This window comes from Bombina bombina, chromosome 2, assembly GCF_027579735.1.
Source record: "Bombina bombina isolate aBomBom1 chromosome 2, aBomBom1.pri, whole genome shotgun sequence".
NCBI lineage: Eukaryota > Metazoa > Chordata > Amphibia > Anura > Bombinatoridae > Bombina > Bombina bombina.
The window spans coordinates 1,404,911,170-1,404,925,781 of record NC_069500.1 but is presented as its reverse complement, the minus strand read 5'-3'; the positions used below and the strand labels follow the sequence as shown (position 1 = coordinate 1,404,925,781).

Sequence of the window (14,612 nt, the reverse complement as noted above, 5' to 3'; positions counted from 1 at the left end):
TCTAAGGGGTTAAATTGTTAGGAAAGAATGTACTGATGTACTAATTACAGGTAACTGGTTGCAGTTAAGGAATTCTGCAAGTGTAACAACACACACAATTACATACAACACACATACACAATTACATACTAGACACACACACAATCACATACTACACATACACAATTACATACTACACATACGCACACACACTTATATACTACACACACACAATCACATACTACACATACACAATTACATACTACACATACACACACATACTTATATACTACACACACACAATCACATACTACACATACACACACAATCACATACTACACATACACACACATACACACACACACAACTACATACTAGACACACACACAATCACATACTACACATACACAATTATATACTACACACACACAATCACATACTACACACACTTATATACTACACACACACACAATCACATACTACACACACACACACAATTACATACTAGACACACACACAATCACATACTACACATACACAATTATATACTACACACACACACACTTATATACTACACACACACAATCACATACTACACACACACACTTATATACTACACACACACAATCACATACTACACACACACACACAATTACATACTAGACATACACAATTACATACTACACACACACACACACAATCACATACTACACACACACAATCACATACTACACATACACAATTACATACTACACACACACACACTTATATACTACACACACACTTATATACTACACACACAATCACATACTACACACACACACTTATATACTACACACACACAATCACATACTACACACACACACTACACACACTAATTACATACACCCTACACACACACAATTACATACTAGACACACACACAATCACATAGTACACATACACAATTACATACTACACACACACACACTTATATACTACACACACACAATCACATACTACACACACACACTTATATACTACACACACACAATCACATACTACACACACACACTACACACACTAATTACATACACACTAAACACACACACTACACACACTAAATACACACACACAATCACATACTACACACACACACTTATATACTACACACACACAATCACATACTACACACACACACTACACACACTAATTACATACACACTAAACACACACACTACACACACTAAATACACACACACAATCACATACTACACACACACACTTATATACTACACACACAATCACATACTACACACACACACTACACACACTAAATACACACACAATAGTCTAACTTCATACACTTTGCACATATTACTTTACGTTACATTTGCAGATATCAAATAACATTTAAACCCTCTATAAATTAACAGTAGTCTATTTGGGGGATATCAAAATAAAGCAGAAAGTCAACCAACTATTGCATTTAAATGAAATTTCAGTATGACAAATAGCCTCTGTTAGTAGTGGGGTAATATAAATAAAACCTTAAAACAAATTATTTATATATCTCATATTATATTTAGAATCTTTTTTTGCCCCTGTATGGCTGATACTACAAGTCAGCTGTCTGTCAAGTGTAAAATACAATTTGTGAGGGTGTGCACGAGCGTACCAGCTCTGACATCACATACAACAGCTTTTTACCAACCATTAGTCTGAAAATGCTGTTATGGAGGGTTGGCATGAGAACGTATCATAAAAAACCTGCAAGTAATAAGCATCTATTAGATACAATGAAATAGTGGGAAATATTGTAAAAAACAAAATCTAGATCTTTATAGTAGGATCTGCTCCTACCTAAGTGTGTCAGTTACATGATTTCTCGCATGATAAGTCACATAGATACACTCTATGGTCCTGTGAGTCAGCTGACCCAGTATGCGCGTACACACAAATGGCAGCTCTGCACGTGCCCAGCCTGGCAACACACTCACCTCTGAAACTCAAGCTTGTAACTGGGTCACTCTGTTTGTTTCCTTTCTCCACATTAGGTACGTTGTTTGCCCTCAGCACCACACAGCGCAGCATCTTGGTGTTTCAGGGGGGGGAGGGGGCAGCCCTGTGCAGTACAGAGCACACTGTAAGCACAACACACACAAAAGGTAGCACAATGCACAGCACATATAGAGTACATACACACACACAGGGCACAGCAATGATTGGCACAGACAAAGGTCACTGTAAGCAGTGCGCACAGACACAAACCAGATACTACAATGTACAGCACATACAGAGCACACTGCTGGCAGAAAACACACAGGGTACTTCTGTGCACAGCCTCCTATGTATACACCATACAGAACGTAGAACAATGAACATTCCAGACAGAGCACACTGTCGGCATTAAAATACACATACAGGGTACTGAAAGGTACAGCACAGGCAGAGCATACTTTAAGCACAAAACACACTAGGCTAGAATACAAGTGGAGCGCAAATGTTTGTGTCTGAGCGATAAGGGGTATAGTGGGCTCATCGTGCTTACCACTCATATTACGAGTTGAAAGTAAACGCAATCACGTGAGCCCAATTGTGATTTACGCTAGAGTAATTACTGCAAATTTAGAGCTCTGGTTAACTGTTTTGTGATACTAAAAAGTTGCACAAAACATATAAAAAATACATTACAAACGACACTTACACTCATAATAACACTGTCTAATAAAAAATATTAAAAACATATTGCACACAAAAGTTATAAGGGCTCAAAGATAGGAGATTTCAGGTGTTGGGAAAAAAGGCAGGCAAAGGGCTTTAACTTTGAGATATATACATATACGTGTCTAAAGATGTATTTATATATATATATATATATATATATATATATATATATATATATATATATATGTCTATATACGGTATGTCTATATATGTGTACATATGTATTTATGTATTTATATGTGTATATATGTATTTACAGACATATATACAGATATAAACACATACATACATATGTACACACATATAGACATATATATATATGTGTGTGTGTGTGTGCATTGGAGTCCTTTGCCGTTAAGTAGATGAAAACATGTAAAACATATTTATACAATATTCATATTTATACAAAGGTTTTAACTATGTATTTACTGTAAATATTTCACATTCCAATGTTCTGCACATAGCAGAATATGTATTATGTATTTCTAAATAGATATTCCTATATATATATATATATATATATATATATATATATGTATATAATCAAGAGTAGAGCGCACTCTCACCTTCAAAGTTAAATGCCAGGGTGCCAACAGGTTATAGAATTAAAAGTCAGGAATGTGACTTTTAAATCAGTGTACTATTTAATAATGTGACATTTCGGGGGGACACTCCCCTTCCTCATCTGTACATAGTTATAACTATATATTATCAGGAATAGATATATATTGTACCAAAATACCATCATATATATATATATATATATATATATATATATATATATATATATATATATATATATGACATATTCTGTTATGTAAGGGCATTAGAATGTGAAATATTAATATGTTCATGTTGGTTTAGCACAAATGAGAATGTGTGTTAGGTTTTTATTTCATTTTTTTCCCTCCATTGTGTTCTATAGGGGATTACGTGAACCCGCACGCAATATTCTAATTTAGGATTTTTGCGCTTCACTCGTAATCTAGCCCACTGTAAGCACTACATATAGTACTGCAACACACAGCTCAGCTAAACATAGCACAGACATACAGACAGTACACACTTACAGTACAGCATATACAGACAGTACACACTGACAGTACAGCACATACAGACAGTACACACTGACAGTACAGCACATACAGAGCACACTGCTAAATACAGCACAGACATAGGTAACACAGCATACAGACAGTACACACTGACAGTACAGCACATACAGAACACACTGCTAAACACAGCACAGACATAGGTAACACAGCATACAGACAGTACACACTGACAGTACAGCACATACAGGCAGTACACACTGACAGTACAGCACATACAGAGCACACTGCTAAACACAGCATAGACATAGGTAACACAGTATACAGATAGTACACACTGACAGTACAGCACATACAGACAGTACACACTGACAGTACAGCACATACAGAGCATACTGCTAAACACAGCACAGACATACGTAACACAGCATACAGACAGTACAGCACATACAGACAGTACACACTGACAGTACAGCACATACAGAGCACACTGCTAAACACATCACAGACATAGGTAACACAGCATACAGACAGTACACACTGACAGTACAGCACATACAGAGCACACTGCTAAACACAGCACAGACATAGGTAACACAGCATACAGACAGTACACACTGACAGTACAGCACATACAGACAGTACACACTGACAGTACAGCACATACAGAGCACACTGCTAAACACAGCACAGACATAGGTAACACAGCATACAGACAGTACACACTGAGAGTACAGCACATACATACAGTACACACTGACAGTACAGCACATACAGAGCACACTGCTAAACACAGCACAGACATAGGTAACACAGCATACAGACAGTACACACTGACAGTACAGCACATACAGAGATTACACACTGACTGACAGTACAGCACATACAGAGCGCACTGCTAAACACAGCACAGACATAGGTAGCACAGTTTACAGACAGTACACACTGACAGTACAGCACATACAGAGAGTACACACTGACTGACAGTACAGCACATAGAGACAGTACACACTGACAGTGCAGCACATACAGAGCACACTGCTAAACACAGCACAGACATAGGTAACACAGCTTACAGACAGTACACACTGACAGTACAGCACATACAGAGAGTACACACTGACTGACAGTACAGCACATACATACAGTACACACTGACAGTACCGTACATACAGACCACACTGCTAAACACAGCACAGACATAGGTAGCACATGTTACAGACAGTACACACTGACAGTACAGCTCATACAGAGAGTACACACTGACTGACAGTACAGCACATACAGAGAGTACACACTGACTGACAGTACAGCACATACAGAGAGTACACACTTAACAGCACATACAGACAGTACACATGGACAGTACAGCACATACAGAGAGTACACACTGACTGACAGTACAGCACATACAGAGAGTACACACTGACTGACAGTACAGCACATACATACAGTACACACTGACAGTACCACACATACAGACCACACTGCTAAACACAGCACAGACATAGGTAGCACATGTTACAGACAGTACACACTGACAGTACAGCTCATACAGAGAGTACACACTGACTGACAGTACAGCACATACAGAGAGTACACACTGACTGACAGTACAGCACATACAGAGAGTACACAGTTAACAGCACATACAGACAGTACACACGGACAGTACAGCACATACAGAGAGTACACACTGGCTGACAGTACAGCACATACAGACAGTACACACTGACAGCACAGCACATACAGAGCACAACTTGACTTGTACAGTAATAACACTTTAAATAAAACACACAGTACAATACACAGAGAGCACACTTTAAACATGGTACAAACTAAGCACATTAGATATGACAGTACGCACTGATAGAGCATACTGAAGGCACAGAACAGAGTACATTAGATACATACAACATATATAGAGCACACAGTATGCAGAGCAATGACAACATATTAGATGTGCACTAAACAGAGAGAACACTGTGACCACTGCATAGAGCACAGTTTTATGTACAGCACAGAGTAAATTAAACACATACAACATACATAAAGCACACAGTATGCAGAGCACTCACAGCTTATTAGATGAGCAAAGGACACATAAGGTTCACTGTGAGAAATGCAATGCATAGATAGAGCACACTTATGTACAGCACAGAGCACATTAAACCCATACAACACATAAAAAGCACACAGTATGCAGAGCAAAGACAACATATTAGATGTGCAGTAGACAGAGAGTACACACTGCATAGAGCACACTTATGTACAGCACAGAGTAAATTAAACACATACAACATACATAGAGCACACAGTATGCAGAGCAAAGACTGAACATATTAGATGTGCACTAAACAGAGAGTACACTGTGACCACTGCATAGAGCACAGTTTTATGTACAGCACAGAGTAGATTAGATACATAAAAAGCACACTGTATGCAGAGCACAGTGTTAGCATGTTAGATGTGTACAGGGCACAGCACATAGCACACTGTTTGCCACAGCCCAGAGTACATCTGTACAACACATATAGACAAAACACAGCTTACTGCCAAGCATAGCACAGATGGAGCCCATGACTTTGTCCTACCCATATAAGTCACCTTGTCTTTCACTGCTGTGCCCCTCTTAGTGCCCCTCTGTGCCCTGCAGTGTCCCGTACAGTGCTGCTGCCCACCACCTTCTCACTGATGGAACATTGTCCCTGCTGGGGGCGGGGCTGAGCTCGGTAACAGACAAGTTTACAGCTAGGCTCCGCCCCCGGTGCAGAAGTGTCTAGGAATGTAGTGGCTTCAGGAGAATTGTACATGTCTGTGCTGGTGTACCGGGAGGGAGGGGGCTGCTCAGGAGCTTCCTGTAAGAAAGGTAGCGCCTGGGGTGTTGTCACATTCAGTGCAAGGAACTGGTACCCTGCAGCCCAGTATCCTCCCTCCCTTTGTGCTATAACGCAGGCTGCCCTGACCAACCACTGTTACAGTGCTGGGATATCCTGACCTAGGACAGGGGCAGGATGCAGTTGGTTTCCTGACTATACTAGTACTGCTGGAGGATGTTACAGAGGTCCCTCATCTAACCATTTATAGTGCCTGGTGCCAGGATAGAACAGAGGTCCCCTCACCTAACCATTTATACTGCCAGGAAAGAGCAGAGGTACCTTCATCTAGCCATTTATACTGCCAGGAAAGAGCAGAGGTCCATCATCTAACCATTTATAGTGCCAGGATAGAGCAGAGGTCCCTCAACTAACCATTTAAACTGCCAGGAACGTACCCTCATCTAACCATTTTTACTGCCAGGAACGTACCCTCATCTAACCATTTTTACTGCCAGGAACGTACCCTCATCTAACCATTTATACTGCCAGGAAAGAGCAGAGGTCCATCATCTAACCATTTATAGTGCCAGGATAGAGCAGAGGTACCCTCGTCTAACCATTTATACTGCCAGGATAGAACAGAGGTCCCTCATCTAACCATTTATACTGCCAGGAAAGAGCAGAGGTACCTAATCTAACCATTTATAGTGCCAATATAGAGCAGAGGTCCCTCATCTAACCATTTATACTGCCAATATAGAGCAGAGGTCCCTCATCTAACCATTTATAGTGCCAGGATAGAACAGAGGTCCCTCATCTAACCATTTATAGTGCCAGGATAGAACAGAGGTCCCTCATCTAACCATTTATACTGCCAAGATAGAGCAGAGGTACCCTCATCTAACCATTTATACTGCCAGGATAGAACAGAGGTCCCTCATCTAACCATTTATATTACTGCCAGGATAGAACAGAGGTCCCTTATCTAACCATTTATACTGCCAGGATAGAACAGAGGTCCCTCAACTAACCATTTATACTGCCAGGATAGAACAGAGGTCCCTCAACTAACCATTTATACTGCCAGGATAGAACAGAGGTCCCTCATCTAACCATTTATACTGCCAGGATAGAACAGAGGTCCCTCAACTAACCATTTATACTGCCAGGATAGAACAGAGGTCCCTCAACTAACCATTTATACTGCCAGGATAGAACAGAGGTCCCTCATCTAACCATTTATACTGCCAGGATAGAACAGAGGTCCCTTATCTAACCATTTATACTGCCAGGATAGAACAGAGGTCCCTCAACTAACCATTTATACTGCCAGGATAGAACAGAGGTCCCTCAACTAACCATTTATACTGTCAGGATAGAACAGAGGTACCCTCACCTAACCATTTATACTGCCTGGTGCCAGGATAGAACAGAGGTACCCTCATCTAACCATTTATACTGCCTGGTGCCAGCATAGAATAGAGGTACCCTCATCTAACCATTTGTACTGCCTGGTGCCAGGATAGAACAGAGGTACCCTCATCTAACCATTTATACTGCCTAGTGCCAGGATAGAACAGAGGTACCCTCATCTAACCAATTATAGTGCCAGGATAGAACAGAGGTACCCTCATCTAACCATTTATACTGCCTAGTGCCATGATAGAACAGAGGTACCTTCATATAACCATTTATACTGCCTGGTGCCAGGATAGAACAGAGGTACCCTCATCTAACCATTTATACAGCCTGGTGCCAGGATAGAACAGAGGTACCCTCCTCTAACCATTTATACTGCCAGGATAGAGCAGAGGTCCCTCATCTAACCATTTATATTGTCTGGTGCAGGATAGAACAGAGGTACCCTCATCTAACCATTTATACTGCCTAGTGCCATGATAGAACAGAGGTACCCTCATCTAACCATTTATACAGCCTGGTGTCAGGATAGAACAGAGGTACCCTCCTCTAACCATTTATACTGCCAGGATAGAGCAGAGGTACCCTCATCTAACCATTTATACTGTCTGGTGCAGGATAGAACAGAGGTACCCTCATCTAACCATTTATACAGCCTGGTGCCAGGATAGAACAGAGGTACCCTCCTCTAATCATTTATACTGCCTAGTGCCAGGATAGAACAGAGGTACCCTCATCTAACCAATTATAGTGCCAGGATAGAACAGAGGTCCCTCATCTAACCATTTATACTGCCAGGATAGAACAGAGGTCCCTCATCTAACTATTTATACTGCCAGGATAGAACAGAGGTCCCTTATCTAACCATTTATACTGCCAGGATAGAACAGAGGTCCCTCAACTAACCATTTATACTGCCTGGATAGAACAGAGGTCCCTCATCTAACCATTTATACTGCCAGGATAGAGCAGAGGTCCCTCATCTAACTATTTATACTGCCAGGATAGAACAGCGGTCCCTTATCTAACCATTTATACTGCCAGGATAGAACAGAGGTCCCTCAACTAACCATTTATACAGCCAGGATAGAGCAGAGGTACCCTCACCTAACCATTTATACTGCCAGGATAGAACAGAGGTCCCTTATCTAACCATTTATACTGCCAGGATAGAACAGAGGTCCCTCAACTAACCATTTATACTGCCAGGATAGAACAGAGGTCCCTCAACTAACCATTTATACTGCCAGGATAGAACAGAGGTACCCTCATCTAACCATTTATACTGCCAGGATAGAACTGAGGTACCCTCACCTAACCATTTATACTGCCTGGTGCCAGGATAGAACAGAGGTACCCTCATCTAACCATTTATACTGCCTGGTGCCAGCATAGAATAGAGGTACCCTCATCTAACCATTTATACTGCCTGGTGCCAGGATAGAACAGAGGTACCCTCATCTAACCATCTATACTGCCTGGTGCCATGATAGAACAGAGGTACCCTCATCTAACCATTTATACTGCCTAGTGCCATGATAGAACAGAGGTACCTTCATATAACCATTTATACTGCCTGGTGCCAGGATAGAACAGAGGTACCCTCATCTAACCATTTATACTGCCTAGTGCCATGATAGAACAGAGGTACCCTCATCTAACCATTTATACTCTCTGGTGCAGGATAGAACAGAGGTACCCTCCTCTAACCATTTATAGTGCCAGGATAGAGCAGAGGTACCCTCATCTAACCATTTATACTGTCTGGTGCAGGATAGAACAGAGGTACCCTCATCTAACCATTTATACAGCCTGGTGCCAGGATAGAACAGAGGTACCCTCATCTAACCATTTATACTGCCTAGTGCCAGGATAGAACAGAGGTACCCTCATCTAACCAATTATAGTGCCAGGATAGAACAGAGGTACCCTCATCTAACCATTTATACTGCCAGGATAGAACAGAGGTCCCTCATCTAACCATTTATAGTGCGAGGATAGAGCAGAGGTCCCTCATCTAACCATTTATACTGCCAGGATAGAACAGAGGTCCCTCATCTAACCATTTATACAGCCTGGGGCCAGGATAGAACAGAGGTACCCTCCTCTAACCATTTATACTGCCTAGTGCCAGGATAGAACAGAGGTCCCTCATCTAACCATTTATACTGCCAGGATAGAACAAAGGTACCCTCATCTAACCATTTATACTGCCAGGATAGAATTGAGGTACCCTCACCTAACCATTTATACTGCCAGGATAGAACAGAGGTCCCTCATCTAACCATTTATACTGCCAGGATAGAACAGAGGTCCCTCATCTAACCATTTATAGTGCCAGGATAGAGCAGAGGTCCCTCATCTAACCATTTATACTGCCAGGATAGAGCAGAGGTACCCTCATCTAACCATTTATAATGTCTGGTGCCAGGATAGAACAGAGGTACCCTCATCTAACCAATTATAGTGCCAGGATAGAACAGAGGTCCCTCATCTAACCATTTATAGTGCCAGGATAGAGCAAAGGTCCCTCATCTAACCATTTATACTGCCAGGATAGAACAGAGATCCCTCATCTAACCATTTATAGTGCCAGGATAGAACAGAGGTCCCTCATCTAACCATTTATAGTGCCAGGATAGAACAGAGGTCCCTCATCTAACCATTTATACTGCCAGGATAGAACAGAGGTCCCTCACCTAACCATTTATACTGCCAGGATAGAACAGAGGTACCCTCACCTAACCATTTATACTGCCAGGATAGAACAGAGGTCCCTCATCTAACCATTTATAGTGCCAGGATAGAACAGAGGTCCCTCATGTAACCATTTATACTGCCAGGATAGAACAGAGGTCCCTCATGTAACCATTTATACTGCCAGGATAGAACAGAGGTACCCTCATCTAACCATTTATAGTGCCAGGATAGAACAGAGGTCCCTCATCTAACCATTTATACTGCCAGGATAGAACAGAGGTACCCTCATCTAACCATTTATAGTGCCAGGATAGAACAGAGGTCCCTCATCTAACCATTTATAGTTCCAGGATAGAGCAGAGGTCCCTCATGTAACCATTTATACTGCCTGGATAGAGCAGAGGTACCTAATCTAACCATTTATACTAGCAGGATAGAACAGAGGTCCCTCATCTAACCATTTATAGTGCCAGGATAGAGCAGAGGTCCCTCATCTAACCATTTATACTGCCAGGATAGAACAGAGGTACCTAATCTAACCATTTATACTGCCAGGATAGAACAGAGGTACCCTCATCTAACCAATTATAGTGCCAGGATAGAACAGAGGTACCCTCATCTAACCATTTATACTGCCAGGATAGAACAGAGGTCCCTCATCTAACCATTTATAGTGCCAGGATAGAGCAGAGGTCCCTCATCTAACCATTTATACTGCCAGGATAGAACAGAGGTCCCTCATCTAACCATTTATAGTGCCAGGATAGAACAGAGGTCCCTCATCTAACCATTTATACTGCCAGGATAGAACAGAAGAACCCTCACCTAACCATTTATACTGCCAGGATAGAACAGAGGTCCCTCATCTAACCATTTATAGTGCCAGGATAGAACAGAGGTCCCTCATGTAACCATTTATACTGCCAGGATAGAACAGAGGTACCCTCATCTAACCATTTATAGTGCCAGGATAGAACAGAGGTCCCTCATGTAACATTTATACTGCCAGGATAGAGCAGAGGTCCCTCATCTAACCATTTATACTGCCAGGATAGAGCAGAGGTACCCTCATCTAACCATTTATAGTGCCAGGATAGAACAGAGGTCCCTCATCTAACCATTTATAGTTCCAGGATAGAGCAGAGGTCCCTCATCTAACCATTTATAGTGCCAGGATAGAGCAGAGGTACCCTCATCTAACCATTTATACTGCCTAGTGCCATGATAGAACAGAGGTACCCTCATCTAACCATTTATACTGTCTGGTGCAGGATAGAACAGAGGTACCCTCCTCTAACCATTTATAGTGCCAGGATAGAGCAGAGGTACCCTCATCTAACCATTTATACTGTCTGGTGCAGGATAGAACAGAGGTACCCTCATCTAACCATTTATACAGCCTGGTGCCAGGATAGAACAGAGGTACCCTCATCTAACCATTTATACTGCCTAGTGCCAGGATAGAACAGAGGTACCCTCATCTAACCAATTATAGTGCCAGGATAGAACAGAGGTACCCTCATCTAACCATTTATACTGCCAGGATAGAACAGAGGTCCCTCATCTAACCATTTATAGTGCCAGGATAGAGCAGAGGTCCCTCATCTAACCATTTATACTACCAGGATAGAACAGAGGTCCCTCATCTAACCATTTATACTGCCTAGTGCCATGATAGAACAGAGGTACCCTCATCTAACCATTTATACAGCCTGGTGCCAGGATAGAACAGAGGTACCCTCCTCTAACCATTTATACTGCCTAGTGCCAGGATAGAACAGAGGTACCCTCATCTAACCAATTAAAGTGCCAGGATAGAACAGAGGTCCCTCATCTAACCATTTATACTGCCAGGATAGAACAGAGGTACCCTCATCTAACCATTTATACTGCCAGGATAGAACAGAGGTCCCTCATCTAACCATTTATACTGCCAGGATAGAACAGAGGTCCCTCATCTAACCATTTATAGTGCCAGGATAGAGCAGAGGTCCCTCATCTAACCATTTATACTGCCAGGATAGAGCAGAGGTACCCCCATCTAACCATTTATAATGCCTGGTGCCAGGATAGAACAGAGGTACCCTCATCTAACCAATTATAGTGCCAGGATAGAACAGAGGTCCCTCATCTAACCATTTATAGTGCCAGAATAGAGCAGAGGTCCCTCATCTAACCATTTATACTGCCAGGATAGAACAGAGGTCCCTCATCTAACCATTTATAGTGCCAGGATAGAACAGAGGTCCCTCATCTAACCATTTATAGTGCCAGGATAGAACAGAGGTCCCTCATCTAACCATTTATACTGCCAGGATAGAACAGAGGTCCCTCACCTAACCATTTATACTGCCAGGATAGAACAGAGGTACCCTCACCTAACCATTTATACTGCCAGGATAGAACAGAGGTCCCTCATCTAACCATCTATAGTGCCAGGATAGAACAGAGGTCCCTCATGTAACCATTTATACTGCCAGGATAGAACAGAGGTCCCTCATGTAACCATTTATACTGCCAGGATAGAACAGAGGTACCCTCATCTAACCATTTATAGTGCCAGGATAGAACAGAGGTCCCTCATCTAACCATTTATACTGCCAGGATAGAGCAGAGGTACCCTCATCTAACCATTTATAGTGCCAGGATAGAACAGAGGTCCCTCATCTAACCATTTATAGTTCCAGGATAGAGCAGAGGTCCCTCATCTAACCATTTATACTGCCAGGATAGAGCAGAGGTACCTAATCTAACCATTTATACTAGCAGGATAGAACAGAGGTCCCTCATCTAACCATTTATAGTGCCAGGATAGAGCAGAGGTCCCTCATCTAACCATTTATACTGCCAGGATAGAACAGAGGTCCCTCATCTAACCATTTATACTGCCAGGATAGAACAGAGGTCCCTCATCTAACCATTTATAGTGCCAGGATAGAGCAGAGGTCCCTCATCTAACCATTTATACTGCCAGGATAGAGCAGAGGTACCTAATCTAACCATTTATACTGCCAGGATAGAACAGAGGTACCCTCATCTAACCAATTATAGTGCCAGGATAGAACAGAGGTACCCTCATCTAACCATTTATACTGCCAGGATAGAACAGAGGTCCCTCATCTAACCATTTATAGTGCCAGGATAGAGCAGAGGTCCCTCATCTAACCATTTATACTGCCAGGATAGAACAGAGGTCCCTCATCTAACCATTTATAGTGCCAGGATAGAACAGAGGTCCCTCATCTAACCATTTATAGTGCCAGGATAGAACAGAGGTCCCTCATCTAACCATTTATAGTGCCAGGATAGAGCAGAGGTCCCTCATGTAACCATTTATAGTGCCAGGATAGAACAGGGGTCCCTCATGTAACCATTTATAGTGCCAGGATAGAACAGAGGTCCCTCATCTAACCATTTATACTGCCAGGATAGAACAGAGGTCCCTCATCTAACCATTTATACAGCCTGGGGCCAGGATAGAACAGAGGTACCCTCCTCTAACCATTTATACTGCCTAGTGCCAGGATAGAACAGAGGTCCCTCATCTAACCATTTATACTGCCAGGATAGAACAAAGGTACCCTCATCTAACCATTTATACTGCCAGGATAGAATTGAGGTACCCTCACCTAACCATTTATACTGCCAGGATAGAACAGAGGTCCCTCATCTAACCATTTATACTGCCAGGATAGAACAGAGGTCCCTCATCTAACCATTTATAGTGCCAGGATAGAGCAGAGGTCCCTCATCTAACCATTTATACTGCCAGGATAGAGCAGAGGTACCCTCATCTAACCATTTATAATGTCTGGTGCCAGGATAGAACAGAGGTACCCTCATCTAACCAATTATAGTGCCAGGATAGAACAGAGGTCCCTCATCTAACCATTTATAGTGCCAGGATAGAGCAAAGGTCCCTCATCTAACCATTTAT

At 42.0% G+C, this 14,612-nt stretch overlaps 1 protein-coding gene across 9 annotated transcripts in view; it reads right to left on the bottom strand.

Annotated features, from left to right (window-relative positions):
* DYSF (dysferlin) overlaps positions 1-14,612 on the bottom strand; it is a 780,712-nt gene that overhangs the window by 720,792 nt on the left and 45,308 nt on the right. For 5 of the 9 annotated variants that reach the window (XM_053704349.1, XM_053704342.1, XM_053704346.1 and 2 more), the window contains exons 1-2: positions 6,345-6,465; positions 1,959-2,083 (exon numbers count right to left, since the gene is read on the bottom strand). The exons of 2 other annotated variants lie outside the window; for them this stretch is intronic. In XM_053704349.1, coding sequence (XP_053560324.1) covers positions 1,959-2,052 — 94 coding nt within the window. In that variant the 5' untranslated portion in view covers positions 2,053-2,083; positions 6,345-6,465. Of the gene's footprint in view, positions 1-1,958; positions 2,084-6,331; positions 6,466-14,612 lie in introns of those variants that run through there. 2 more of the 9 variants (XM_053704347.1, XM_053704343.1) reach the window with 2 other exon arrangements.